We start from the raw sequence: 19,207 nt of genomic DNA on the forward strand, positions 1-19,207 counted from the left end.
ACGAGTCACTGGCAGTATTTTTAGTGTGTGCGAGTAGGCGTCTCCGGGCCCTTATATGTACATTTTCATGGCTTTGTTTAGCGTGTAGGCTGACACGCCGCGCTCCCTGCCGCCATCGCAAACACTTTAAGAACACGAGTGTGCTCGCCAACACACACACACGCGTGCATGCATGTTGTTTAAGTGTGTAGGCTGGCTGCTGGTTAATGAGGATGTTTGCGGTCTCAAGAAGAGCCAACAGCCTACAGCTGCTCTGGCAAAGCCTCGCCGGCCTCCATCTTGCTCTGTGCCGCCGCCGCTGCCGCCGGCCCTTTGCATCTTCATTATCATCATCATCATCATCCAGGAAATTAATTACCCTCATTTATCTGCTTCATCTCACAGGCCTACATACAGCCATACATGTGTGACATGTGGCCCCGCCTACTTCCTATTAAGCAATGATGTTCATATGTTCATCTATTTATTCTACACATTATTATTATTATTATTTATTATACGGGGCTGTACGGCGGTCGAGTGGTTAGCACGCATACCCCACAACTAGGAGACCAGGGTTCAATTCCACCCTTGTGCATGCGTGGGTTTTCTCCGGGTACTCCGGTTTCCTCTCACATTCCAAAAACATGCTAGGTTAATTAGCGACTCCAAATTGTCCATAGGTATGAATGTGAGTGTGAATGGTTGTTTGTCTATATGTGCCCAGTCCAGGGTGTACCCCGCCTCTCGCCCGAAGACATGGGATAGGCTCCAACACCCCCCCATGACCCTCGTGAGCGTAAGCAGTAGAAAATGAATGACTGAATATAAATATAGGGGTGTTATTTCATGTCTAGAGGGCTCTAAGCATGTTTGAAGAGGGTAAACAGCGAACCTCGTGAGGATAAGCGGTAGAAAATAAATGAATTAATAAATATTGTGTTAGCAATACCATGAGTGGTTAGCACGCAGACCTCACAGCTACAGTGAAGAAAATAAGTATTTGAACACCCTGCTATTTTGCTATTTCTCCCACTTAGAAATCATGGAGGGGTCTGAAATTTTCATCGTAGGTGCATGTCCACTGTGAGAGAGATAAACTAAAAAGAAAAATCCAGAAATCACAATGCATGATTTTTTAACAATTTATTTGTGTGATACAGCTGCAAATAAGTATTTGAACACCTGTGTATCATCTAGAATTCTGACCCTGAAAGACCTGTTAGTCTGCCCATTAGAAGTCCACCTGCACTCCATGTATCATCCTGAATCAGATGCACCTGTTTGAGGTCGTTAGCTGCATAAAGACACCTGTCCACCCCATACAATCAGTAAGACTTTAACTTGTAACATGGCGAAGACCAAAGAGCTGTCCAAAGACACCAGAGACAAAATTGTACACCTCCACAAGGCTGGAAAGGGCTACGGAGCAATTACCAAGCAGCTTGGTGAAAAAAGGTCCACTGTTGGAGCTATCATTAGAAAATGGAAGAAGCTAAACATGACGGTCAATCTCAATCGGAGTGGAGCCCCATGCAAGATATCACCTCGTGGGGTCTCAATGATTCTAAGAAAGGTGAGGAATCAGCCCAGAACTACACGACAGGACTTGGTCAATGACCTGAAAAGAGCTGGGACCACCGTTTCCAAGGTTACTGTAGGTAATACACTAAGACGTCATGATGTGAAATCATGCATGGCACGAAAGGTTCCCCTGCTTAAACCAGCACATGTCAAGGCCCGTCTTAAGTTTGCATATGACCATTTGGATGATACAGAGGAGTCATGGGAGAAAGTTTTATGGTCAGATGAGACCAAAATAGAACTTTTTGGTCATAATTCCAATAAGCGTGTTTGGAGGAAGAAGAATGAAGAGTACAATCCGAAGAACACCATCCCTACTGTGAAGCATGGGGGTGGTAGCATCATGCTTTGGGGGTGTTTTTCTGCACATGGGACAGGACGAGTGCACTGCATTAAAGAGAGGATGACTGGGGCCGTGTATTGTGAGATTTTGGGGAACAACCTCCTTCCCTCTGTCAGAGCATTGAAGATGGGTCGTGGCTGGGTCTTCCAACACGACAACGACCCGAAGCACACAGCCAGGAAAACCAAGGAGTGGCTCCGTAAGAAGCATATCAAGGTTCTAGCATGGCCCAGCCAGTCTCCAGACCTGAACCCAATCGAAAATCTTTGGAGGGAGCTCAAACTCCGTGTTTCTCAGCGACAGCCCAGAAACCTGACTGATCTAGAGAAGATCAGTGTGGAGGAGTGGGCCAAGATCCCTCCTGCAGTGTGTGCAAACCTGGTGAAAAACTACAGGAAACGTTTGACCTCTGTAATAGCAAACAAAGGCTACTGTACCAAATATTAACATTCATTTTCTCAGGTGTTCAAATACTTATTAGCAGCTGTATCACACAAATAAATTGTTAAAAAATCATGCATTGTGATTTCTGGATTTTTCTTTTTAGTTTATCTCTCTCACAGTGGACATGCACCTACGATGAAAATTTCAGACCCCTCCATGATTTCTAAGTGGGAGAAATAGCAAAATAGCAGGGTGTTCAAATACTTATTTTCTTCACTGTAGGAGACCCGGGTTCAATTCCACCCTCGGCCATCTCTGTGTGGAGTTTGCATGTTCTCCCCGTGCATGCGTGGGTTTTTCTCCGGGTACTCCGGTTTCCTCCCACATTCCAAAAACATGCTAGGTTAATTAGCGACTCCAAATTGTCCATAGGTATGAATGTGAGTGTGAATGGTTGTTTGTCTATATGTGCCCTGTGATTGGCTGGCCAGCAGTCCAGGGTGTACCCCGCTTCTCGCCCGAAGACAGCTGGGATAGGCTCCAGCATCCCCGCGACCCTCGTGAGGAAAAGCGGTAGAAAATGATTGAATGAATTCCCAATATGGTAGATGAGATTCCAACATATCTAGGAGTGATTTGCGTGTTCCCCAATTTCGTTCCCTGCATGTTTCCGAAACATCAGTCCAGTATGTTTCCTGGACTGGTAACCTTGGTCTTGGTTTAGTTTCCTTTTTTTAAAGAGTGTAATTTCCAGTGTATGCCATAGTTTAGCTCTCAGTATATTCACGAACATGGTCCCCAACATTTCCCAATAGTGTACTTTCCTTTCCAGTACCTTCCTCAGCGTCTTTTGGTATGTTTCCCCACATGGTTCCCAGCATTGTACCAGTATGTCTCCCAGTGTCGTCCCCATGAAGTCTGCCTGGGTAGTTACCTGTGTGTTGCCTTCATGTGTCGCCAGGTAGCAGGAGCTCCACATAGGATGATCCACAAAGAGCCTCAGTGATAAAAGAAGTGAACATGACAGAAGATGACACAGGTGGAGTATGAGTGGACGATACTTCCACGGCACACAAAGTCCAATGAAAGAGTCGGGCGAGTAGAAAAATGTAACCTTTACTTATTTACACATTGTACAGAGGTACTGAGTGACAAGTTTTATGTACAACACAACTAGTAGCTTAGAAACCCCTGAACTTATACACAAGTGAGCACACAGCACAGACCCAAGGGAACACACACACCGATGCGTGCGCACACACACACACACACACACACACACATACCACCCACCACCCGTGCACGATTGGGGCCCAACATACCGTGCCCACTCGGAAACATCATTTCCCTCATTGCACCGTCCTGCGGGGGAGGGGTCCAGTTCCAGCTCCAGTCCAGCATCAGTGTGTGTCTTGTGTGTGTCTGTGTGTGTGTGTGTGTGTGTGTGATACGGTCATGTGACCTTCAGGGAGGTGCTGCAGCAAAAAGAGAAACCACCAGAAGCACGAGCACGGTCATGCAAGTTTTTAAAAAAAGTGTAAAAATCTGGAGTGATGGTACGAAACTCAATAACACACACACAACACACACACACACTACTGTGTATGTGTGTGGAAGTGTGTGTGTGTGTGTGTGTGTTACATGAGATGGGTCAAAAGTTATGAGTGGGATGAAGGGAAGAGAGAACAGAAAAGTACACGCACACACTCTTCATCCATTGTCTTATATAAATGCCTGCTCAGTGTAAAACACACACACACACACACACACACACACACACACAGAAGTAAAACAGCACAGACTCGTAGTGAAAGAGAAGTCGGTGGGCGTACTCGGAACCGCTGAGACCGGACTCCTCATTGATGCCGATAAGGCCGCCCCGGCGACGCACGCAGGTCTACTTTTCCCACATCACAGCGGAGGTGGAAGGGTGGAATAAAAATCATAAAATCCAAAATGAAAAAAAAAAAAAAAAAAAAAGTCACAGAAGAATCCAAAACATGCCAGTTTGCTGTCATCCGAAGGAACAAAAAAAGCTGTTATTGAAGTGAAGACGCCACTTGGTACCATTCTAATCCGGACTCATTAAACCAAATATTTGGAAGAAAAAACGAAATAACTAACCGGAAAAAAGTCTCTGTACATAAATAAATAAATAAATATTGCAACCTGATATTATGCATATAAGTCACAAACCGGCTCAGCGGACCGATGGGCCGCTTCTGTGCAGCCATGTTGTAACATAAGATCAAATATAACGCATGGGAGAATTCAATGAAATTGAAAAAGCAGTCAGTCGATATGAGGAACACGATTGGTCCACTCTGAAGCTGTGTCCCAACTGAGGGCAGGCGTCCTTCCCAGATAATTCAAGACCATTCAAATATGGCCGTCTTTCAGCTTTTTTATCTCCATAGTACTTCATAACATATAATAACGTATCCCATTCATTTTTTACCGCTTATCCTCACAAGGGTCGTGGTGGCTGCTGGAGCCTATCCCAGCTGTCTTCGGGCACCAGGGCACATATAGACAAACAACCATTCACACTCACATTCATACCTATGGACAATTTGGAGTCGCTAATTAACCTAGCATGTTTTTGGAATGTGGGAGGAAACCGGAATACCCGGAGAAAACCCACGCATGCACGGGGAGAACATGCAAACTCCACACAGAGATGGCCAAGGGTGGGATTGAACTCGAGTCTCCTAGCTGTGAGGTCTGCGCAGTAACCACCCGACCACCGTGCAGCCATCTCAATGACATATTTCAGTTAATTTTGCCATTTTTTCATTCATTCATTCATTTTTTACAGCTTTTCCTCACAAGGGTTGCGGGGGTGCTGGAGCCTATCCTAGCTGTCTTTGGGCGAGAGGCGGGTGTACACCCTGGACTGGTGGCCAGCCAATCACAGGGCACATATAGACAAACAACCATTCACACTCACATTCATACCTATGGACAATTTGGAGTCGCTAATTAACCTAGCATGTTTTTGGATGTGGGAGGAAACCGGAGTTGCATCGTTGTGGTATCGTTGTTTAGACATTTTGTCTAAAAATGCACTCCCCCCTCTGTTTTCTTTTTTCTTCTTTTCTATCCCCTCCTGCTCCGGTCTGACCACTCCAAATTTGCAAAACAACAAAACATCATTCATTCATTTTCTACCGCTTATCCTCACAAGGGTTGCGGTGGGTGCTGGAGCCTATCCCAGCTGTCTTCGGGCGAGAGGCGGGGTACACCCTGGACTGGTGGCCAGCCAATCACAGGGCACATATAGACAAACAACCATTCACACTCACATTCATACCTATGGACAATTTGGAGTCGCTAATTAACCTAGCATGTTTTTGGAATGTGGGAGGAAACCGGAGTACCCGCAGAAAACCTGTGAGGTCTCTGCGCTAACCACTCGATCACCGTGCAGCTGTCTCAATAACGTCTTTCAGTTAATTTTACCATTTTTATGCTTGAAAATTGCCTTCTTCAGCAAAAATACAGCATGTACAATTTGCATATTTTTTAATAGAATAAGAATAGGCCATAATTAATGATTAATTAGCAATTAATTATTCATTAATAATTAAAAAAATGCAATAGTGTAAGCAAGCAATGTTCAAACAGCAATTTAAATGTAGTGAAGAACGACTGTACCTGACAATAAAAGCTGAAATGTCGCTCTCGGGTCACATATTCATCTTCTGATGGGTGTGTGAGTTAAACTGACATTTGAGACACAGCACGAGTTAAACGACTGCTAACTCTCCCTGGGATTGATGCACCGAACCTCAGGTGGGACACAGCTTGGAAATTCATCCATACCTGCCACCCTCACCTTCCTTTTTTATCAATTCTTTTACGTAGTTTCCGGTATTTTCCCCCAGCATTCCGCCTGACAACATTGCCTTAACACGTCCTGTCGGCCTTCAAAATAAAAGCACACCTGTAAAATAACACGGTTGCACCACAGTACGCGGTCGGGTCTTTACACCAGATTACCCCCCCTCTCCAAAATTTGTTGAAAATTCTGATGGAAAGACCAGGAAAACGCTTGAATCTTCCGCAGCACAACGTAAACAATGTGCCCGAATCCAATGCCGACGATGTAAACAAAGTGCACCACTGACCTTCAATCCACCGCTAATCTACTCATAACATGACAGCATGAAGCCGCTAAAGGAAGTGGGAGGGGCTGGGAATAAAATCATATCAATATCTATGACACTGTACTCGTTATCTAACACTCGTCATCTCACGAGGCGAAGGAACCCGAGAAAGAAAAAAAAAAAAAAAACAGCAGAAGACATCAAATCATCCAGGGAATTCTGAGTATAAAAAAGTGTTTTTTTTGGTTTGTGTTTGGTGGCAAGTTATAAAATGTACAAAGTGCACAAAGAGCATCAACACACACACACACGCACACACACACACATACACACACACTGTAAGGAGCCATCCTCCACTGCTGTGCATGTGTGTGTGTGTGTGTGCACATATGACCCTGCATCAGTGTGTGAGCGTAGGTCAGGGCCTTAGGAAGCATGCAGTGTGTGACCTGAAAGGCTAGGAGCTAAGAGAGGAAGGAAGCTAGGATGCTAAATTATGTGTGTGTGTCCTTCTTGGAACACTCAGAACGCACACTCTCATCCTGAGAGGATTTGATTGGCGGCCATTTGGGACCGCCCTCCCCCCCCTTTTTTTTTTGGAATGTTCAATTAGCTGACATCAACGTTATCAAACAGTCTATCCCTGTGTGTTTACACAATGTGTGTGTGTGTGTTGGGATGTGGACACCCTGCCAACCGAGCCGCCACGTGAAGTCCTCCCGCGGGTTCGAGTCCTGCGGGGCTCCATGTGTGCTCGTAGAAGACACATGTTGGCTGCAGAGGGTTGAAATTGAAGTGCACACACAGCAAAAAAAAAAAAAAAGTGCGGGGCTGGGCGGCTCCCCGTGACTCAGAGAAGCCGGTGGGGGGGAGGAGGTGTGGGGGCGGACAGAATTCCATCTGCCTTGGAAGGTCATTTCATGTTGCCTGATTCGCCCCGCCTTTTTGGAGACGCGTGTCAGTGACAGGAAGTGCGAGTCTCACACATCAGACTCGATACTAGGCATGCGGCGGTAGAGGCGGGGCCTGTTCCCACCAGCACTGGAAGCTCGCGGCGCCGTCACGTAGCTCATGGGCTGGGCGGCGGCGGGTGGGACCATGTAGGCCACCACCGGGGGCTCTTGCTGAGGGTAGAAGACCTGCGGGTCGACATGGTGCTGGTTGGCGTGGTGGCCACCGTGGTTGCCGAGGGTGAGCGACAGCGGCATGCGCTGCTTGTAGAGCTCGAGGGCGGAGCTTCTCTGTGACATGCGAGGGGCGCTATGAGAGGCGGTCTCCCGCTGAACCGGGGCCAACTGCAGGAAGGGGTTGTGGGAGGGGCGATCGGGGAAGAGGCTCTTGGAGCGACGGGGAAGTGGCATGGGAGCATCCAAGCTGGGATGGTGGGAGGGGGACGGTGACGGCGGGCTGCGGCCGCTGAATGGGCGGTCAGAGCGCATAGTGAGGACGTTAGCATACGCCCCCTCGTCTAGGGTCAGCTCCCGCTCCCTGTCGGGTAGGCTCAGGCCGCGCAGGTGGGGCTGCCGCTCAGGAACGCCATCGGGAACCACGTTCTCGTAGGAGTGCTGCCGACTCAGCTGCAGGTGCTGCGCCGACGAGGAGGTGGGAAGCGCGGACGGCGACGACGGAGTGGGTTCAAAGTGGCTGACTAAGTCGTCCCCCTCGCCCACCAGGCCCAGCTGGCTCTGGGGCAGGAAGTGAGCAAACATGTCGCCGCCGTGCGAGTAGTGCAGGTGGTCCTCGCTGATGTCGTACAGGTTGCCCAGGTGGGCGCAGGCGTCGCAGCGAGCCTGCGGAGAGCGGACTGTGTAGAGGCCGGAGTAGCCACTTAGCTTGGTCAGGCATGAGCGGCAGTGGCCTGGGCGGATGCCCTGAGAGCTCACCCCTGAGCTTGGAGCGTCGAAGGAACCACCGGACTTGTCCTTTACACTGATGGGAGAGAGCAAAAATTAGAGTTCACAAAAGTTTCTGACTGCACTCTCGCTTGGAACCCGGCTAACGGTACGTGCTAGTGGAAGCCCCACAGGACCAAAATTATGCGTTTTCCACTTTTCTGACCTATAAATGTAGTTAGCATTTTGTCTTCTCGTGTTAAACGATGCCAAAGTTTCCGATAATGAGTTTTGCGCATTTGGAAGTTAGCCCTGAAAAAAGTTTAAGGTGGCTCAAAACGCTCGGTTTCAGAGGACGTTGCAAAACTGTTCCTTTGTGATGTCACAGGCTGCCTTATATGGGCGTTGCTGTAAGCCAGATACATTCTCTTCTGGTGGTAGTATTACCTGCTGTGCGTGTAGGTGCTGTACTTTTTGTCCTTCATGGAGTGGAGGTCGGCCTCTGCGCTGTGACTGTGGTGCAGCAAAGTGGCGCTCAGCTGCAGGATGGGCGTGTCTGCTTTGTGCGAGTACGTGCTGTCTGGGGGGAAGAGGTCGGGCGGGTACGTGTGGTCGTCGCTGCCCCCTTGGCTGTCTCGCTGGTACGGCGGAGCGGACTGGAGGCTTGCCTGGTCCGAGTCTATGGAGTAAATCTTGGATCCTCCGCCGCCTCCGCCTCCGCCTCCGCCTCCTCTCTTCCTCAGCTGATTGATAGGCTTGAACCCGCCCCTCGCCGCCATGGAGTCTGAGTCTTTGTGTGACGGCGGTCGGCTGGAGCACTCTGAGATATCAGAGTGCGGAGGCTCTTCAGGAAGGTAGCGCTGGCTCTTCATGGCCGGGGGTCCGGGTGCCGCTGTGGGGCTCGGGCCAGGTCCCGGCGCCGCCACGCTGGGTTGTGTCTTCAGTGTCTCCACACTTTTCTTCCAAAGGGCGCGAGGCTTTGATGGCGGGCAGGCGGGTCCGGCGAGGCGGGTCTTGCCGTTGTCGTTGGTGATGGACAGCTGGGGCTTGTTGGGGCTGGTCTGGTGGGCGGGGACTTTAGGCTGAGCGGGAAAGGGCGCCGCATTGTTGAGGAGGTTTTTGTGGCGGCCGGACAAGGACAGGAAACCCTGCGGACCGGTAGCGTTGCTATAGAGACCGGGACCCTTTTGAGGCAGATGCAGCGAGTTACCTAGGAGACGAGGAGAGAGGCACCTCAGGCAACAGATAGCAAAGATGTTTGCATGGATCCACTTTGCTGATACTTTATCACCCTGCCTCGGTGTGTGCCATCTAATGTCTTTCTCATCATGAGGCCGTGTGATTGATGATCATGTGACCCGATGAGTGAATGTGCAGCTCTGGAGGCTCTGTTCAAGTTCCACCAAGCAGTGCAGTCGCCAGTCATACATTTTTGCACTTGGGCTGCACGGCGGTCGAGTGGTTAGCGCGCAGACCTCACAGCTAGGAGACCCGAGTTCAATTCCACCCTCAACCATCTCTGTGTGGAGTTTGCATGTTCTCCCCGTGCATGCGTGGGTTTTCTCCGGGTACTCCGGTTTCCTCCCACATTCCAAAAACATGCTAGGTTAATTAGCGACTCCAAATTGTCCATAGGTATGAATGTGAGTGTGAATGGTTGTTTGTTTATATGTGCCCTGTGATTGGCTGGCCACCAGTCCAGGGTGTTCCCCGCCTCTTGCCCGAAGACAACTGGGATAGGCTCCAGCACCCCCCGCAACCCTCGTGAGGATAAGCGGTAGAAAATGAATGAATTAATTTTTGCACTTCAGTTCTTGGATTTGTATTGATAAACCTTAGAAGTATATATTTCCTAAAATGTTCCAAACTATATTAGGAAAGCAGGAAGTGAACAAATGTGACAGTTACTGGTTGTAAAAGTACCAGATGGAGGGGTAGGATTTAATAAGCTTTGCTTCTTCCTACTCTTTTTGGACATGTGGAACTGTGAACTGATTATGTGATGCATTCAATTGTAATCTGATGCATGTTCAAATGAAATAAAACCATTACCATTACCATTACCATTATCATTACCATTACCATTACCATTACCATTACCATTTACAAGCTAGTAAAAATCTTTAAAGCTCGCTGGACTGAAAACTTGTGGCGTACGTTGAGGATCCGTGACCGTGTTTCCATTTCTGACATTTTGTGTAATAATAAAGACTATGTTGACATCAAGCAGGCTTCACTACACATCTTAAAATAAAGCTCTGCCGACTTTCTGTCAGACGTTGGGGGTGTATGCTTGATTATTTAGATTTTTCTTCAGCAAAGAGGCTAACCTAGCGTTACGTTGCTGTTCTGCTGTACTGTTAGCACGCATAGCTAACTAGTGTTGATAAAGTTTGTGTCTTCCTGTTTGATTTCAGCCTCTCAAATAGGAATATTTTTCAATGTTCTTAGTTATCCATGAAAAATTGGCTATTATCTCTGTGGCAAAGGTCGCGCAAAACAAAAACAAGATGTTTACACACATCGGCTTTGACTCTGGAACATGCTAATGTTATGCTAGGTATCAAACTTCTGTTTGTGTTTGGTTCATGATGAGATTTCATGTTTCATGCAAAAACATGGCATCCAGAAGCCAATCAGATTGTGACCTACAACATGGCTACTGTGAACGATAATACCTGGCAACCCAGCCTGCAAAATCGACATTCTTGCAATACAGTAAAGTCTCGTTATATCGATATCGGTTAAAACGAATTACTACTTATTACGATGCTATTTTCATTTCCAGGCAAATTTCTAGTCTTTTATGATATAATTAGTTCTGTTAGTACGATACCCGGTTATTATGATAATCCGGTTACTACGATGCCCTTTTCATCTCCCGCCAGCCAATTTGGTCTGCTTATATCGATACAAAAGCAGCTTAAATCAATCTTTGCTTAAGGATTTCAATACCAAAAAAGAACACGGCGAACGGCTGCTTCCAGTCAACTTTATTTTTCACACTTCCACCACCAGAGCGCAGCACACACACCGATTCCCGCACTTCCTGGTTCACAGGTCATGCTCAACCCCTGCCAGCTATGTGGGGCGGCTTGCCGTGTTCTTTTTTGGTATTGAAATCCTTAAGCAAAGATTGATTTAAGCTGCTCGACATTGTTCTATACTATAGAACAATGTTGAGTGTATTATTGCCCACTTTTAATGCAGTTCGGCGCAGGATCGGATATATCGACAGTCCGGTTATATCAGTATTTTTTCCGACTCCCGAGAATATCGATATAACGAGACTTTACTGTATTTCAATAGCTCTTGAGATTCTGACCAGGAGACTATTTCCTGTGTGTGCGTCGTCATCACCTTTGCCAGTCATCACATCCAGGATGCTGGGCTGCAGCAGCACCGTGTTGCGTTTAGGCGAGGACATGGCGATGGACTTGGCGGACTTGAGCAGGTGCAGCATGTTGGCCTGAGGACTGAAGTCCAACTCGGGAGCCTTCTTCTTCATGTCGATGTGAACGCCGTGGATGCAGCTCCAGATGCCCTGGAGGAGGACCACAGCCGCATGAGACACGAGACACGAGACACGAGACCAAAAGGTGCGCCGGTCGTGTGTCCTCGCCGACTAAATCAACCGCAAACTTTGACCTCATTTTGCTTCTTTGATGTGTGTGTGTGTGTGTTTGTGTAATCTGTGGTGATTTAATTTGGGTGATGATGTCAGTGCTGCCTTTGAGTGCAAGGAGATGTTCCTCCTGGAACCACTTAACCTCCAGAGTGTCAGTGTGAGAGCAGACACACACATCGCACCCTCTTTGTAAAACACTTGATGTGTGAAATGCTGCTCGTCTGGAATAAAAGCTCTGCTACACACACACACACACACATAAACATGAATAATGAAACAGGCTCATTTGCCTGAATTTGTATGTGTGTGTGTGTGTGTGTGTGTGTGTGTGGGTGCACCCCACCCACGGTCATGTGACCATAATTTGTTATGTTTTTTAAAGTGTGGTCTTTTCCTGCGGCCCACAGCAGGAAATACATCAGAGCCTCAGCTGGACTGTCAGCGACGGCCATCTCTCATTGTTAATCTCACACCTTTACACAAACACACACACACACACACACACACACACACTTAAAAGAATTCTCATTTACGAGTCAATTACGAGTTTATGCACGAGTCAAATCAAACAAACCGTTGTCATTTAAACATGCTAGCGTCATGTGTGTGATGTAACAAATAAACCATAAGCCATACCAGGAAAAAAGCTGGTGTGGACTCACCCTGCTGATGGTGAAGAGGAGGCCCGGTCGCCCCGAGCAGACGCCGGTGAAGCAGTAGCGCAGACGCCAGTAGAAGAGGTGCTCGGAGATGAAGGTGAGAATGGAAAGGCCCATGGCGGTGGCCAGCATGTAGAAAACGCCCGCCATGTTGTCAACGTCCAGCTGGCTGGACATGACCTCGTTCTTCTCGTTGTGGCAGATCCCCGTCAGCCACTGGGCCTCCAGCTCCTCCATCTCACCTGGAGGAGATGGAGAAGATTAAGGAGGTGAAAAAGTACTGATATTGATGGAGTGATAAGGAATGTGTGTGCACGACCATGAAAGTGCTTCACTCACAAACACACACACACACACACACAGACAAAAGTAATGATGATGAAATGGTGTGTTCAGGGACCGATGGTTAAAGGTAACACTAATCAGCTTGAGGCTTCACCGTCTCCGATGATGCCGAGGATGGCCAGGTCCACCAGACGCTTCCAGTAGGATCCTTTCTGCAGCGCGATGCCGTATCCCGTGGTGGCGAAGATGTAGCCGCTGCCGATGGTGACCAGCTTGCAGCCGTCGTCGCGGCCCGCCATGTAGTTGAGCACGGCGGCATCGTAGATGAAGGCATCCAGTTTGCTGTAAGACGAGGATACGTGGTCTGGGTTTGCTCATGCATTCCAGTAGAAAAGGGAAGGAAAGTAACTCCCGTTGCCCCACCTAGTGGCCATGTTGTTGAATTACTCTTACGTCTACATTTTTTAGGACGGAAAATGGAGGATAGCTAGCAAGGATATAGCAATAGCGATCAGCGCTTCATTGTGGTGCTAAATGAATGCAAACGAAGCCACCCGCTACAAGTGCTGGGTGGGTGATATTCAAGTACCGTGGTGGGACCTCGGGTAGCATCGCCCTGTTTTTTTTTGGTTTGTTTTGAAAATTTAAATGGTAATGTAATGGTTTTTATTTCATTTGAACATGCATCAGATTACAATTGAATGCATCACATAATCAGTTCACCGTTCCACATGTCCAAAAGGAGTAGGAAGAAGCAAAGCTTATTAAATCCTAGCCCTCCATCTGGTACTTTTACAATCAGTAACTGTTACATTTGTTCACTTCCTGCTTTCCTAATATAATTAAAGTTTTTCATTAATATTTTTTATTTTAAGATTTTTATTATTTATTCATTTTTTTATTTATTTATTTTTTATTTTTTTTTTATTTAATTAAATTTAATTAAATTTGTTCCCCACTCATGGCAAAAATCACGTCTTCAATGACGGTAAAAGGAAAATTAAAGTTTTTCATTTTTTATTTGTTATTATAAAAAAATCATTATTATTTTTTATTTTAATTATTATTAATAATATTATTTAGATTTTTATTTTTTATGTATTTATTTTTTTAATTTAATTTTTTTTATTTTATTTTTGTCACGTAATTTAATTTAATTACATTTAATTAAATTTGTTCCCAAAGACACGATCTGGCAATGAGATCAACCACCACTCATGGCAAGAATCACGTCTTCAATGACGGTAAAAGGAAAATTAAATGTTCATTTATGGTCATTTCCAATTGTTTTCTACATGGAAAACCATAAAAGATTTTTGGCTTTCTGGAAGGAATTAGCATGTTTCTGGTGGTAAAAATGAATTTGGTTGCGGTACGTTTTGGAAGCTTGTGGAAGGAATGATGTCAACCGAGGTTCCACTGTATATCCATTTTGTATCATTAGCACAATTTGGTAAAAAAATATTTACAATATTTTGACATTCCCAAAAAAGTGATAAAGACTGATGATGAAATGAGAAGATCACCAAATTGCATGATGGGTGATATATCTCTCTGCTAATTTTAACAGCGACTAATTATGGGATGTCACCAGACACGAGATTGAGTATAAATATATTTCAATCCACTCATTTTGTACTTCTTCTGCATTCTGTGTGTATGCTAGCGGCCCCGCCTCCACCCAACGAGACTATATGACTGACAAAAGGGCTCACTCTGTTCATGCCGCGCAATGCACAGAGTGAACCCTCGCCTACCTGTTTGGAGGTGGGAGACGAGGACAACAGAAGAGGAGGCCGGCGCAATTATCATTTTCATCGTCCCACGCAATTTAATATCACAAGATGAAATTATCTCTAATAATGATACAACATAAACAAATGAAGCCAAGTTCTAATAATCACCATCTGATTCATTTGGCAATTTCAGTTTGGCGTTTAAAGACAAGTCGTGAAAAGATGAGATCCACCAACTAATCCCGTCGAGAAGATTCCTCTGGATTTCGCTCTCGGCTACAAATCACATTCTCACGTTTGCACGAGGATGTCTTTGTTCGCAGGTTGTTGTCATTATTCTGAGGCGACAGGATGAATTCAAAGTGAGTGTGTGTGTGTGTGTGTGTGTGTGTGTGTGTGTGTGTGAGACTGAAGCAGCCCTGTGCGGGCCTGATAGAGACCAGCTCAGCACAAACAGCAGCTTGATGTATGGTCACTGAGATACGTTCTATTCTTGAGTTTCTCAAGCTGACTCTCGGCCAAATGTGGCTGCAAAGCATTCATCCATCCCAGCATAGCTCATATTGTTCTCCTTGTACTGGACGTATTCCTCCGCTGGTGCTTTGCTCAATGAAGATAACAATTGGGGCTGAAGATGTATTAGGATTATTTTTTATTATAATATTTCAGCATTTTTTTACTTTGCTAAAATTTTTGGGACATGTATTTTCAGATTTTCCAGAAGTTGTAGAAATTACTGCAGAAATCATCAATCAAACATATTTCTATGCCAATATTGGCCCCAATATTGTGAATTTCTGTTATGGAGATGAATAATGTATCCATCCATCCATCCATTCATCCATCCATCCATCAACCTTTGTGGACCACCATAATGGTGAGTTAATGGATGGATCCATCCATCCATCCATCAACCATTGTGGACCACCATAATGGTGAGTCAATGGACCCGTCTATCCATCCATCCATCCATCCATCAACCTTTGTGGACCACCATAATGGTGAGTTAATGGATGGATCCATCCATCCATCCATCAACCAATGTGGGCCACCCCATAATGGTGAGTTAATGGATGGATCCATCCACCCATCCATCCATCCATCCATTCACCATTGTGGATCACCATAATGGTGAGTCAATGGACCCGTCTATCCATCCATCCATCCATCCATCCGTCCATCCATCCATCCATCCATCAACCATTGTGGACCGCCATAATGGTGAGTTAATGGATGGATCCATCCATCCATCCATCCATCCATCCATCCATCCATCCATCCATTCATCCATCCATCCATCCATCAACCATTGTGGACCACCATAATGGTGAGTTAATGGATGGATCCATCCATCCATTCATCCATCCATCCATCCATCCATCAACCATTGTGGACCACCCCATAATGGTGAGTTAATGGATGGATCCATCCACCCATCCATCCATCCATCCATCCATTCACCATTGTGGACCACCATATGGTGAGTCAATGGACCCGTCTATCCATCCATCCATCCATCCATCCATCCATCCACCCATCCATCCATCCATCCATTCACCATTGTGGACCACCATATGGTGAGTCAATGGACCCGTCTATCCATCCATCCATCCATCCATCCATCCATCCATCCATCCATCCATCCATCCATCAACCATTGTGGACCGCCATAATGGTGAGTTAATGGATGGATCCATCCATCCATTCATCCATCCATCCATCCATCCATCCATCCATCCATCCATCCATCCATCAACCATTGTGGACCACCATAATGGTGAGCCAATGGATCCATCCATCCATCCATCCATCAACCATTGTGGACCACCATAATGGTGAGTTAATGGATGGATCCATCCATCCATCCATCCATTCACCATTGTGGACCACCATAAAGGTGAGTCAATGGATCCATCTATCCATCCATCCATCCATCCATCCATCCATCCATCCATCCATCCATCCATCCATCCATCCATCCATCCATCCATCCATCCATCCATCCATCCATCCATCCATCCATCCATCCATCCATCCATCCATCCATCGTTATTGATTTGATATCATGTGTGTTATGTGTTAAATGTGAGTTAAAAGGACAGAAGACTTCCCAGCAAGCAGGTGCCGGGCCCACCAGGAACCAGGTCCAGGACCTAGACTACTCCCTGCTACAAAGCGTGCATCCATGCTGGTCTTACCCGCTCTTGAGGCTGACCAGCGCGTCCTGCACGCCGTTCTGATGGTACTTGGTCATGTACTGGTGCATGTCCGGGTAGTTCTTGCGGATGTTGCGCTCCGTGCTGCCGTTGGGAACCGTCCCAAAACGGAAGGGCGGGGAATAGGAGTAAGGACTCTGGAACTGGAGGTGGACAAGAGAGGAGACGAGGTGAGGACCGGAGTGACGAGAAGAGACAGAGGAGAGGGCAGAAGGCGAGACGCTGAGCGCTGGACTCATCAGTCATCATCATCATTGTGAGGCCAGTCTAGCGTGAGGCCGGGCTGAGGTTCTGCTGACACGGCCGAGCTCAGCAATGTCAGGAGTGTGTGTGTGTGTGTGTGTGTGTGTGTGTGTGTGGCTCCGCTAAGCTGCCAGTATAAGCATAGTGACAGTGACGACCAGAGGCTTGCACCCCTAGAGGGAGACAAGATAACCCCAAACTGCGTGTGTTGTCACCTTCTTGTCGGAGAGCCCAGTGACCTGGTCCACAAACTCCTCCTGGATCATGAAGGCGGCCAGGTTGGCGGTGTACGAGGCCAAGAAGATGACAGCGAAGAAGGCCCACACCGACACGATGAACTTACTGGTGGTGCCCTTTGGGTTCTGGACCGGGACTGAGTTGTTGAACACCAGACCCCACAGCAGCCAGATGGCCTTACCGATGGTGAATGATGGACCATGAGGATCTGAGGTAGAAGAAGCCAAAGGAACACAAATATCACAAGTTTTGTTGCAGTCGACAACTTCAGTTGCCAAGACATAAGAACAAAGTGTATTTAATGAGCATCTGCCCGGTGCCGGCAGCACTCGTGCAGTCTCAGACATCACTACTGCCATGCTTAACTGTAGTCAAGACACAATTATCTTGCTACTCAATTGGAATTCAGCTTTCTCCTCAGTGAATCGCAGCTTCCCTAGTGCCGGCAGCACTCGTGCAGTCTCAGACGTCACTACCGCCATGCTTAATTGTACGCAAGACACAATTATCTTGCTACTCAATTGGAATTCAGCTTTCTCCTCAGTGGACCGCAGCTTCCCAAGTGCTGGCAGCACTCGTGCAGTCTCAGATGTCACTACCGCCATGCTTAACTGTAGGCAAGACACAATTATCTTGCTACTCAATTGGAATTCAGCTTTCTCCTCAGTGAACCGCAGCTTCCCAAGTGCCGGTAGCACTCGTGCACGCTACCACCACCATACTTGACTGTAGGCAAATCACAATTATCTTGCTACTCAATTGGAATTCAGCTTTCTCCTCAGTGAACCGCAGCTTCCCCAGTGCCGGCAGCACTCATGCACGCTACCACTACCCTACTTGACTCTAGACAAGACACAATTATCCCGCCAAAGAGACAATTGAAGTTGCTAAGGTCTACGAACACAGAACATTAAGTGCTTCTCTCAGGTGCTGGTAGCACTCGTGCAGTCCCAGATGCGACTATGACCGTGCTTGGCACTTGCTACTTCCTTGTGTTGCTAGCTATTTTAGCTATTTACAACAGTAACCAGACTTCTGCATGTAGGTGAAGTTGGGAGTCCGAGCGACGTTCATCGGCGGGCAGACGGGTTCCGTTCTTTAGCAAGATCTTACAAGAAGTACACATGTCAGTGCTGTGGCAATAAAGGAATATTTTTGGCTTCCAGCAAAGAAAGCAAATATTTATTTTTGGGTTCTGAGCTAAAGCAAAGTTTGCAAAAGGCTGCATCAAAGAGATGAACAAGCACTTTGGACGCGGTGGTGATGAAAAAAAAACTTCCATTTTAGGGAGAACATACTTTAAAGTGAATAATTGATGGCCAAGTACAACAACAGTGGCTGCTGTCTTTTTGGGGGATTGAAGAGGAAGACGCTTGCTGTGACAGTGGAATGTTTTTATTTCTAGAAGAAATAGTTGGGAAATCCTCATTTTAACATTTTGTGACATATTGAAATATTTTATTACTCCGCCAAGTGCAAATTGTGCAAAAGCAAGTGGCTCGGATTTCATGAATATGTTATGTGTTATGTAGCACATTTTGTGTTATTGTTCCTGCTTTTTACTTTGTTACCCTCAGGTGTGCACAAACTATACTTACAGTACTTCTAAACCTATAAAAGTAGATTATTGATATGGTTATTGGTACCATATCAAACTGTGCCTCACATGGTCCTGGGGGGAGGGGCTACCTGGTGCACACCCCCACTCCAAATTGTCCATAGGTATGTATGTGAGTGTGAATGGTTGTTTGTCTAAATGTGCCCTGTGATTGGCTGGCCACCAGTCCCAGCGTGTACCCCGCCTGTCGCTCAAAGACAGCTGGGATAGGCTCCAGCACCCCTGCCACCCTTGTAGGGATAAGCTGTACAAAATAAATGATATGGAAATTCCCTTCATATGTATTTTAGAAATGATGACATATTTTAATTATTGTGACACAGCTCGTGTTTACTACCAAGACCAGAACTCTGA

At 46.6% G+C, this 19,207-nt stretch overlaps 1 protein-coding gene across 2 annotated transcripts in view; it reads right to left on the reverse strand.

The window, feature by feature from the left end:
* Positions 1-3,318: 3,318 nt before the first annotated feature.
* The window catches only part of grin2ab (glutamate receptor, ionotropic, N-methyl D-aspartate 2A, b), a 127,435-nt gene continuing 111,546 nt past the window's right edge, over positions 3,319-19,207 (reverse strand). For both annotated transcript variants that reach the window (XM_058086876.2, XM_058086867.2), the window contains 7 exons: positions 17,214-17,443; positions 16,738-16,898; positions 12,958-13,145; positions 12,522-12,760; positions 11,592-11,775; positions 8,679-9,441; positions 3,319-8,328 (listed from right to left, as the gene is read on the reverse strand). In XM_058086876.2, coding sequence (XP_057942859.2) covers positions 7,380-8,328; positions 8,679-9,441; positions 11,592-11,775; positions 12,522-12,760; positions 12,958-13,145; positions 16,738-16,898; positions 17,214-17,443 — 2,714 coding nt within the window. In that variant the 3' untranslated portion in view covers positions 3,319-7,379. The remainder of the gene's footprint in view (positions 8,329-8,678; positions 9,442-11,591; positions 11,776-12,521; positions 12,761-12,957; positions 13,146-16,737; positions 16,899-17,213; positions 17,444-19,207) is intronic.

Source organism: Doryrhamphus excisus, linkage group LG9 (assembly GCF_037039965.1).
Source record: "Doryrhamphus excisus strain RoL-2023G ecotype Guam linkage group LG9, RoL_Dexc_Guam_v1.1, whole genome shotgun sequence".
Taxonomy (NCBI): Eukaryota; Metazoa; Chordata; class Actinopteri; order Syngnathiformes; family Syngnathidae; genus Doryrhamphus; species Doryrhamphus excisus.